The 10,977-nt window shown below is 34.2% G+C and overlaps 1 protein-coding gene across 1 annotated transcript; it reads left to right on the forward strand.

The window, feature by feature from the left end:
• The first annotated feature begins 8,695 nt into the window (after positions 1–8,695).
• LOC113098392 (olfactory receptor 6N1) lies at positions 8,696–9,961 on the forward strand. Its single transcript, XM_026263439.1, has one exon. The coding sequence runs from the start codon at positions 8,696–8,698 to the stop codon at positions 9,626–9,628; it is 933 nt and encodes a 310-aa protein (XP_026119224.1). The 3' UTR covers positions 9,629–9,961.
• The last annotated feature ends 1,016 nt before the right edge of the window (positions 9,962–10,977 follow it).

Consider the following 10,977-nt stretch of genomic DNA (forward strand, 5'->3'; position numbering starts at 1 on the left):
AAAGAAAAACACTACAGTTTAAATATTTAATATATTTAATATTCACAGATGAAAGTTTGGTATTTATGAATTTATGTGCATTTCTTAGAACGAATTAAAGCAGGATAAATGTCAAGCCTGTGTCTGAGTCTGTGCTTATATTTTCTAAACTACATGGATTTAAACCATATTTTAGATTTCACACATTTAAAAGGTGTGCAGTATTATTTATATTATATTACTTATGTGTTATATTATAAGTTGTATAAGTTATAAGTTATATTATTCAAAAGAAATTGTGGTTTAATTTGCATCAGAGCATTAAGTGGTAGCCCGTAGCACTTTATTTTACAGTCCTGTTCCTCATGTACATACTATGTACTTATTATAGTAATTACAATAACTATGTAATAACTAGGTACTCACCCTGAACCTATACCCCTAAACCTAACCCTACCCCATGTAGTTACCTTGTCTTACCAGAACTTTCTTAGATAAATACACTGTAAGTACACTATAAGTACATGTTAGTACACGTACTGTAAAATAAAGTGCAACCTGGTAGCCTATTTTAGGGGGGTAGGCTACATGGATTAATATGCAAAATGTCTGTATTTTCATATATTATGCCTAGATTTTAATTTATATTTTAAATATAAATATATTTTTTCCTTTAATAAAACTACATGCATTTTTGTTATTCGTTACCTATCCTTTATTTTGACATAACTTATTGTGAAAAAGACATTTGTCTGTAAACTGATTAAGAAATTGTTGCATGCTTAAACGTGAACATTGTATAATTTCGTTTCCATTATTTAGGCCTAATTTGCCTAAAACAAGAAACAAATAAAATTAAACCTGCACAAAATTGAAAAATTTTTGAAACTCCAAAGAATGGATGGATTAATAAAACGTCCTCACGATTAAACTCAAGTTTAACCTGCATTGCTGCAGGTTGATTTTTGGCGGAGGTTCTGTGCTTGAGTTCCCGCGGTCGTCTTCATTTCGTCAGGTGAAACATCTCTCTCACTCGCAGCAGAGTCTGTGAGCAGCAACAACTTCCCCTGCGCGCACTGATACCAGAAACCTTCACTCGGTGAATAAAGTATTTCAGTATGTTTGAAATGTTATGTTCATTACGTAGCATATAAAATAATATTAATAATAATAATAATAATAATAATAATAATAATAATAATAATAATAATAATAATATCAGGAGAGTTTCAAAGTGGCTTAAGCTATTTTGTGTAAACTTTTTCCCTATATCACATGCCAAACTAATAACATTGTAGGTTAAGCATTAAATATTTAATTGCTGCTTTCTGCTGTGAAAATTTTGTTTGTGATGAAAATAACAGTACATTTTTGTCAGTTATTTTATCTAAACAGATCGATTAACTTCAAGATTACAAAATCAGATAGCATGCTGATAATGTAGTAGCACTGTAAGATTACATTTGTTTGAATGCATATTGCTAAGGCGATTGAGTGTGAATCTGTTTTAATCATGCTTTAACCCGAAAATAATCAGTAAAAGATTGTAACCTTCTGATCAAGCTATAGCTAAATATGTTTAACATGAATTCTTGCTGAATATGCAGTTATATTATGGGCTGTTGGCATGAATTGTACTCGTGATGGAGCGCTCTTGGAGCAAGTGAAAACCACAACGCTCATATTCAAGTGTTTGTACAAAAATGATTAATGCCCATTAATGACAGGGAGGCGCTGTCTCATCACTTAATTTTTTTCCTGATAATGAATTTATAATTTTTTTAATTAACATAATATTGTGGTGTCTCGCATACATTAAAATATCTACAGAAAGCTTGAAATGTTTTTTAAACGAAAACTAATTGTGTAATCTGTGAATGTTGCATTTCTCTCATCGGAGAGAGCCATCACTGTGAATTTCATCCTGCAGCTGACAAGAAAACATTTGTTTATTAATAAATAATTAAAATGTCTCATTTTCCACAATTATTAGGCTACTTCTGCGTGTGCTTTGTTGCAAACTTAATGCATGTGCTTGAGCGCGGAATATATTAGGATTTGATTATGTAAATTTAATATAAACCTCCGATTAGTTGAATATAACAAACGAACAATTAGAACTAGAAAAATCTTACGTGGGGACAGACCATTTTTTGTCTATAACCAAAACAACAGTCCTATATAAACCAGTTCAGCAAGTGAAAGCCTCATAAGACACTGTCCATATGAAAGAGCAATTCACACCTTTATCTCGACCACCACAAGCCACAAATAACTACCCCCAAAAACCCAATCCCCTCCAGCTAAACTGAATTGTTTTTTTTTTTTTTGGCTCTGAGGAACGGTGTGTTACTGGGCTGAAACATGCCTGCACTCAGCAGCACTACTCTTTTTATTAATTATTTTCTCGCAGCCCATATTATTATTTTAACAAGACCATAATGATAATAACAAATCATCAATTAATAACGAATCATTATTTTACAAAAATCATTGTTATTTGTGATCGTGGGTATTTGCGGAAGGCTTTAAGACCAAGCGGAATCCTCTGTTCCCGCCTCACAGAGCGCGGGACTCGCGCTCAGTGATGCAGCTTCACTGTCTGCAGTTTGACTTTACCAAATCAGATTGAGGCGAATACAACTTATTGGTCATTAGCCCAACATTTAGCAAGGCAGGAAAACATTCATTCTAACGGAAGGAAGACGTGTTTCATTGAGCTAATGCTGTTAAATAGAGAGAGAGAGAGAGAGAGAGAGAGAGAGAGAAACTAGTCTAGGGCTATTCTTAAACTTGGAGCTCATTATATTGGAGTACAAATCCAAACAACAGAAACGTTATGCATTTTATGAATAATGAAATTTTATGAAAAGTGTTCATTTTATTTATTCACATGCTGGTTGAAATAATATTTTAGTTCACAACTTTAAGTTCCATTGTTTAAAAAAAAATGCTTTATTGGCTAATGTTTCATAAACCTTCAGTTGTTATGCTCTAAAAACCATTCCATTAGTAATTTTAAAGTATTTTCATATCCTAAATTACTAACCTTTAAAGTCACAATTTTATAATGGTCAAAATTACTCAGGCCCATGGTATTTTTTAATGACATTATTTTATTTTATTTTATTATTATTTTTAAAATAATTATAGCCTACATAAGCAAAACAAATATTAGGATCATCCCTTATTTTTTCCCTTATTTTCTTAAAGAATAAACATGTATTCTCTACAAGAATAAACATGATAACATATTATCAATTAATAATAAAAAAAATGGTTTTAATTGCTTAACTTGAATTTAAATACTATTAAACTAACTTTAAATTCAGAAAGGAGTTTATAAGTAAAAAATTGTAAAATGTCACAGTGCATGTTAAATAGCCTAAATGAACTTGTGTTAACAATATAATCAGACCTAACAATATACCTAGATTTTTATAAAATGGGACAGCAACCTTTATATCAAACATTTTTTAAATAATCCACAGCTGAGCATCGCAGGAGGCGGATTTGCGCCAGAGAGCGTGAAGTGAATGTGATGAATGTGAAAATAAATAAATAAATAAATAAAAACCTGGATAGCCTAGATTAGGCCCATATTAATATCCAAAGTATAGTGAAAACACTATCAATTAGCACAGTAACAAGATCAGCAGTTTAAGACATTAACTTATAAGCACAAATTATTAGTTATTAGATAAATTAATTCTAATATTATTTATTATTAGATAAATCTAAGACATATAAACTAATCTAACACAAAGCACACGCACTCATACATTCACACAAGTTGCAGGAAGATCGAAAGTTAGGGAAAGATGAGTTTAAGAGAATTTAAATGTGGAATCCCAAGTTTACAGCAATACGTGAAATTGCATAGACATGAACAGCCATCAATCACTTAATTAACCCTCACATTGAGTTCCTCAATGAGGTTAAAATTATATTAGATACACCAGTACAAATGTCAGAAGGTACATTGCCTGTGTAAAGGTGTCCCTTTGTCGTCATGAAATGGGTTTTCCCGATGTCGCTGATTGGCTGGAAGATCAGTAGTCGCTGAAGTGACGTCTTGGGAAGCCCGTTGTTGGGCATTGGCTGACGTCGCGGAGTTGTGTGGCTGGTTGAAGTTGAACGGGCACTTCAGGTCAGACGTCGGATACTCGACATTACAAAACTTAACTCAGAACACGAAACTCTCAAACGGAAAAGAAAAGAAGTAAAGTTTGACTTGACTAGGTTGTGTTTCTTCTCATCGTGGCTATGTAGCAGTAGGCGTGCAGGGTGAAGCACGCTGGAACCATGCTCAAAGAACAGTTAACAGTGATGACTAAAAGCATGGCTAAAAGCTAAAGCTAGGAAGCAAAGCTACAAGCTAAAAGCATACTAAAAGCTGGCATGACTGATAGCAAAAGCAAAGCTAAAACTAAAAGCTAAAAGCATAAAAGCAGGCATGACTAATAGCAGAAGTAATACTAAAAACTAAAAGCAAGATTTTATGGTGTCCTAAGTATTTAAACTGGCCTGTTGGCCACACCTCAAATGTTGTCTTGACCAATCAGCTATTGTCTTGGCTCGGGGGTATCATAAATCATATGTTATCTTATCAAGCACATGGTCCGAATTTTCCCGCTCTTGCAGGATCTAATTTTGGACATGATTCCTATAACAAGAATATGATACATTTGACAAATAACTGATGGTCATGACTAGGGCTGTCACTTTTAGTTTGAAAATCGATTGCACAATCGATCGGACCCACCAAAAAAAGTTTTGAAAAGGAAAATAAGGAATCGATTTTAAGCAAATATGTACACTATTCATTTTAAAATAATTAAACAATTAAAAAATATAGATGTAACAAAACTCACAAACCAGCAGAAAAAGAAAATAAAGAATTCCGGAAGTGCAGTATGCCTTGCGAAATCTAGACAGAAAATACCATCAATTTTACGAGCCTATAAGACACAGTGACTTTGAAAGCGACCTCTTATGCTGCGTTCACACCAAACACGAATGGAGCGTCTGGCGCCAATGATTTCAATGTTAAGTCAATGTAAAGACGCGTTTACGTGTGTCTGGAGGTCTCGCAGTGTGGTAGACGCAAATTCGCCTCATTCACGCATCTAGTTACAGGAGATTCTGAGTTATGAAAAGGACCATTGCAAGCTGACAGCGACCGGCTTTTGTGATGGAAAATTGGCAGTAATACCCCAACATTGCGCAGCTGTACCTGAGTGTCTCTGAGACATCAGTGCGGTCGGAGCACGTTTTCTTTTTGAACAGTTGTTTGAAATGGATTGAATCATTATTTAAAATAATCTTGGAGATTTTTGAATTGCCTAAATCATAAATGCAGCCGGGTTGAAGCCTGCAGTGATGTTTTTCGTTTGTTATGGCAGCCATCCCCTCTGTATATATATATATATTTTTCGAGAATGTTGCACTCCTGTTGCTGTTTATTATTCTGCACTAAACTTCATGCAAATAAATAAGAAATATTGCTGACTTGTGCGTTTCCAGCGCTCTCTTTACGTTCGTCCGTTATTTGACGTTGAAAAAGGAAACGTCTTTTTTTTTTAGACATGGAAAATCTATTTTACAATAGATTCAATGAACACTTAAAAAAAAAAAAAAAAAATCTAAAATCTAAAATGATTTTTTTAGAAAAGTGACAGCCCTAGTCATGACTGTTTCAAACTAACAGATTCAAATACATAAATACTAGACATGAATATGTATCCTTAAGCTATCCATTAGTTATTAAAAGACATACACAATAAGTGATTATAACATGATAGTCAAATGTGTGGGTTACATATAAATGAATATGGAGTGAAGCGATGGATTTTTGAGTAAATTTTGGTCCATAATATATATGAAAAGATAGTTTTCTGTGCCATTATCTGACAAAGATTTCTGTGGAGACCAGAGGTTCAAAGCCCCCCCCCCCCCAGGAATTTCAGTCTGGTTCTGCTGGGGGAAGTTAATCCCAAGGATCTTGTGTAGTACTCTCAAGGGTTTACATGTGATGTCTGGTGTTGCATCTCAATTACTTTGACAGTCTCTTCTCTGAATTGAAATTGTCAATAATTGTTCTAATGGTGTTAATGTCGAAAGCTGTTCTGTGAAAGAGTTGAGCCCGGTTTCCCGATAACGCTCACTCTTAGCGTGCTAAGAAGACCTCGAAAGATATATCTTACCAAAGTTGTTTATGTTTCTAAGTGTGTTCCCCGAAGTGTCCCTTAGGAAGCTTCTTAGCACGCTGCCTCTTACGTCCGACATAACAAGAGCGCTGTCCAAAGTAAGGGTGCTGAATGAGTTGGTATCGATTGCTCAGGAATCGATTTTCCACTTCACGCGAAGGTGCAATACAGCGTTAAGAAAGACAACACGTTCTATGCAAATGAAACACTCCTAAAATTATTATAGTAACATTCCTTTTAACATATTTTAAGTTATCAGTAGAATATAGACTATAAATTTAATTATCAAATGGTCAGTAATATGTTCACACTATATGTTGTGACGGTTAGACGAACCGGGTATCCCTCGCTAATCATCTACCCTCTTTATCCCATTGTGCTACTTGTGCCGCTTCTTGACATGGGTTTAACGACTAATAAAAATTATATAATACACTTTTATATTAATGGTAAGGTACTTTACAATCAGAATTGATTGGCAAACAGCTGCAGTTACTTCTGTTTAATGCGGTATTGATTGCAATTGGTTTGTGTTTTAAATAAAAATCTCTCTGTAGCAAAAAAAAAAAAATATATATATATATAATAATAATAAAAAAAATAAATAAATAACGTAGCGCCGGGCTTCAGGGCTTAAAACAAAATTCCGCCGTGTTTGCCTCGCAAGCGCAGGTCTGAGAAGGTCCAGTAGCTCCATAATGAGTTGTCTTGGGAGAATATTTATTTTAATATAGCCACGTCAGGCAAAATGTCAGAAGGGCTTAAGTTTTGCAGAATAAATAATTGACATGGTCTCCGCGTCCGGCTCCGTCTTTGATTCAAGGACATGGATCGCTGCTATGGTCGCTTACTGGACACAACCATGATTACCCATTTATAGATCTTAGCCATTTAGAGCCAAATTGTTTAACAGATTTTAATTATCAAAAAATTGATTGCCAATTCGCTTTAATTACATTACGAAAAAGCCTAGGCTAATTACCACCATATTAGTTCTGATACCACATAAAGTCAACTTCATAAATAGGCCTGTATCCATTGCGAACATAATTTATTACAAGTCTTAAAAAATAACATAAAATCATTGTTGAGCCACAACATTGTCAACATACCATAGTTTGACTTGTACTTCGCTGCACTGGTTTCTAAGGACTGCTGTACAGTAGCGTCTTGAGCTCAAACAACGCTAAGAGAGAGCTTACGAATGGTCCAGACCAACCTTACGAAAGTATGACTTACAGAAGATATACTTAGCGTACGAACGTGTCGGGAATCGTGCCACAAGGTTAAGAGAGAGGTTAAGGAATAGGTTAAGAACTACTTAGCGATAAGAACGTTTTGGGGAACCGGGCCTTGGTTGGTTAACTTGGCTTGTGGCACTAGAACTGATTTATGGCCTCCGGTTGCCTTCCTGAGGAATTTGGCTCATGTGTCAACCACAGCCCTGATCGACTGTTTAATTTGTCTGGTTCGAGTCAGATACGCTACAATATGTTGATACTTATTCTAACTTATTCTAACGTTATAATCCTAGCTTGGAATAGAGTCTATCATACATGTTGTTGGTTAAGATGATTTAACCAACAACAGCCCGGCTAGCTCAGTCGGTAAAGCATGAGACTCTTAATCTCAGGGTCGTGGGTTCGAGCTTGTGGGGGAAGTCATGGCCTAATGGTTAGAGAGTCGGACTCCCAATCGAAAGGTTTTGAGTTCGAGTCTCGGCCGGCAGGAATTGTGGGTGGGGGGAGCGCATGTACAGTTCTCTCTCCACCTTCAATACCACGACTTAGGTGCCCTTGAGCAAGGCATCGAACCCCCAACTGCTCCCCGGGCGCCGCAGCATAAATGGCTGCCCACTGCTCCGGGTGTGTGCTCACAGTGTGTGTGTGTGTGTTCACTGCTCTGTGTGTGTGCATTTCGGATGGGTTAAATGCAGGGCACAAATTCTGAGTATGGGTCACCATACTTGGCTGAATGTCACTTTCACTGTCACTTTCACTTTTTTTAACAAGTTTATACAATTCTTCCTCTCCTATAGTAGAGAATGAGTGGAATTGTTCCAAACTATTTTTTTGTATACAAAACAAATATAATTTGAAATATATAATAATGTAATTACAATGTTGCTATACATTTACATACCGTAAAAGTAATTAACATCTGTTTTGAAAGAACAGCATGCAAAAAAAGAAAAAAAATGATTTAATAACAATATTTATATGTGAGTGCTTATTTGCACATTACTTTTATGATGTTTGATACTGCATAGTTTGACATATTTTTAAAACGATTCTCAAGAGAGATTATTTAAAGCAATTAGCATGAGACCAAGTCTCAATATATATTAGACCAAATCTCCCTTTTACACAACACTCTGACAAACATACAAACAGAGACTGTGGTAAGATATGTCATTCACCCTTTAATTTCAAATCAACTTACAAATAATGTTATTCTAATTAATCAATAATGATAGCATTATAATAAGTATTTGCATATTATTCCAGATGCAGCCACCACTGGAGAATCAGTCCATTGTCTTGGTATTCACACTCTCTGGACTAAATGAAACGATGGGAAAAAGATTTATGTTTTTTTCTTTGACTGCACTGTATTATCCATTTATTGTGTTGTGTAATGTGATAATAATTTACACTGTAATCTCGCATAAGAAGCTTCATGAGCCAATGTATGTATTTATATGTAATTTGTGTATGAATGGACTTTTTGGCACAGCTGGATTTTACCCTAAATTCATGTATGATTTATTATCCCAATATCACTTGATTTCTTATGCTGGATGTTTGGTTCAGATATTTGTCATTTATTCATCTGTTCTATGTGACTTTTCAACATTAACAGTGATGGCATATGACAGATATGTGGCAATATGTAGACCACTGGAGTATCATTCAGTAATGACCAATCAGAGAATTATTGAATGCATCCTTTTCTGCTGGCTTTCTCCATTTTTTTGCATGTGTGTTGTAATTGTGTTAACATCGAGGCTAATCTTATGTGGCTCTAGTATTGAAAAGCTATATTGTGAAAACTGGTCAGTTGTTAAACTGTCGTGTTTTTCTACAACAGTAAATAATGTGATTGGGTATGTAATCATTATTATATATTTTGGACATGCAGTATTGATATTTTGCTCATACATTCACTTGATTGGAAAATGCAGAAAGTCAAAAGAGGGCAGAAACAAATTCATACAAACTTGTGTACCACATCTGCTTGCATTGCTCAATGTGAGTTTTGCATTACTGTTTGATGTGCTGTATACTCGGTATGGTTCTATGACAATGCCTCAAGATTTGCGTAATTTCATGGCACTAGAATTTCTACTCGTTCCTCCCATGTTAAATCCCCTTATTTATGGACTAAATCTGACAAAACTACGGAAGGAAGTATTGAGACTTCTTAAAAAAGAAGTATAAATATTTGAGTAAAGTTTTCTTTGTTAAAATATAGATTTTTGCTATCTTAAACACTCTGTGAAATAACTTGCATTTCCCCTCTATTTTTCTGAAACAATGTATATTTTGTTGTGGCTATTATGTTTTTCTTTTTTTTTCTTCTTTTTTTGTCATATGTATTAAACTATATTGATTTAACTGTCACCTTGATAATATTTTTTACTGTACGCTCATGCTGTTATGCTCATGCTGATAATGTGTAATTAATATATATATATATATATATATATATATATATATATATATATAGTAAGAAATGACAATTATAACTGAAAAAATAAATAAAAACAAATAAAATTCCAAACTATGTTCTTTATCTTTGTTTTACAGACCACCGGATTATCTTTTTCATTTTTAGAAAGTTGAAGATCACTTCATTTTAAGGTTGTCTGAGTAATTATACATGTCTCTAAACAAATGTTTAGGGAAATAATTACAACTCTTAACATTTTCACATTGCCTTCACAAACTGCTCTAAATGCAATGACTGATTCATTAATTTTCCAAAACTTTTCTCCTCAGGTAATGTAGCACTCCTATACCTTCTCTTTTACAGCTTAGTAAGGAGCAGCACCAGGTTCAATATAAGAATGCCTCAGAGATGACCAGGCCCTTATTAATACCACATAGTGGCCCTGGAAAACCCAAAGTTCCCCTTTTCATAGTAGCCTATCTTGGTACCACAATGTTTTTCTACCACAGGCATATTTATTAATTTATTTATTCAATCAATCTCCAACACCAACACTCATAGATACAATGAGTAAAAAACAAAACAAAACAAAAAAACAGTTAAGATATTTTGTTTTGATATTTTTGTTTTATTTGTCACACCATAGGACATTGTCACACTGAAAGATAGAAACGTTAGTTATTAAATTATTTATATTTAAAGCTGCGGTAGGTAACTTTTGACGATCTAGCAGTTAACCCTTTCGGCGCCAGAGGTTTTTTCCTAAAACGTTCGATTTTGACATCTTAATTTCAAAAGGCTATATCTTAAAATGTATAAAAGATAGAGACTTTCTGTCAATTATACAAATATTAAGGATGACCCAATGTTTATGTAGGGATTTTATTTTCCCATCTAATTAGCATATTATGACGTCATATGGGGGTGGCCATCTTGAATTATAGAATTTTCATGAAAAGTCACATGTTTAAATAATAAAATGCAGCACTTCTTTTCCCCAAAAAATGTCCCTCACCTTCTGTGTGCTATATTGCACAATACTGAATGCTCAGGTCAACATATGTTGTAAGTAGTAAACAAACTGTGTAAATCATTACTAATAAATGGTAGAAACAAA

This window comes from Carassius auratus, unplaced genomic scaffold (genome assembly GCF_003368295.1).
Source record: "Carassius auratus strain Wakin unplaced genomic scaffold, ASM336829v1 scaf_tig00216545, whole genome shotgun sequence".
In the NCBI taxonomy this organism is placed as follows: domain Eukaryota; kingdom Metazoa; phylum Chordata; class Actinopteri; order Cypriniformes; family Cyprinidae; genus Carassius; species Carassius auratus.

Excerpts from the sequence above, each read along its gene's own strand:
- LOC113098392 (XM_026263439.1), top strand. The coding sequence starts at position 8,696 with ATGCAGCCACCACTGGAGAATCAGTCCATTGTCTTGGTATTCACACTC.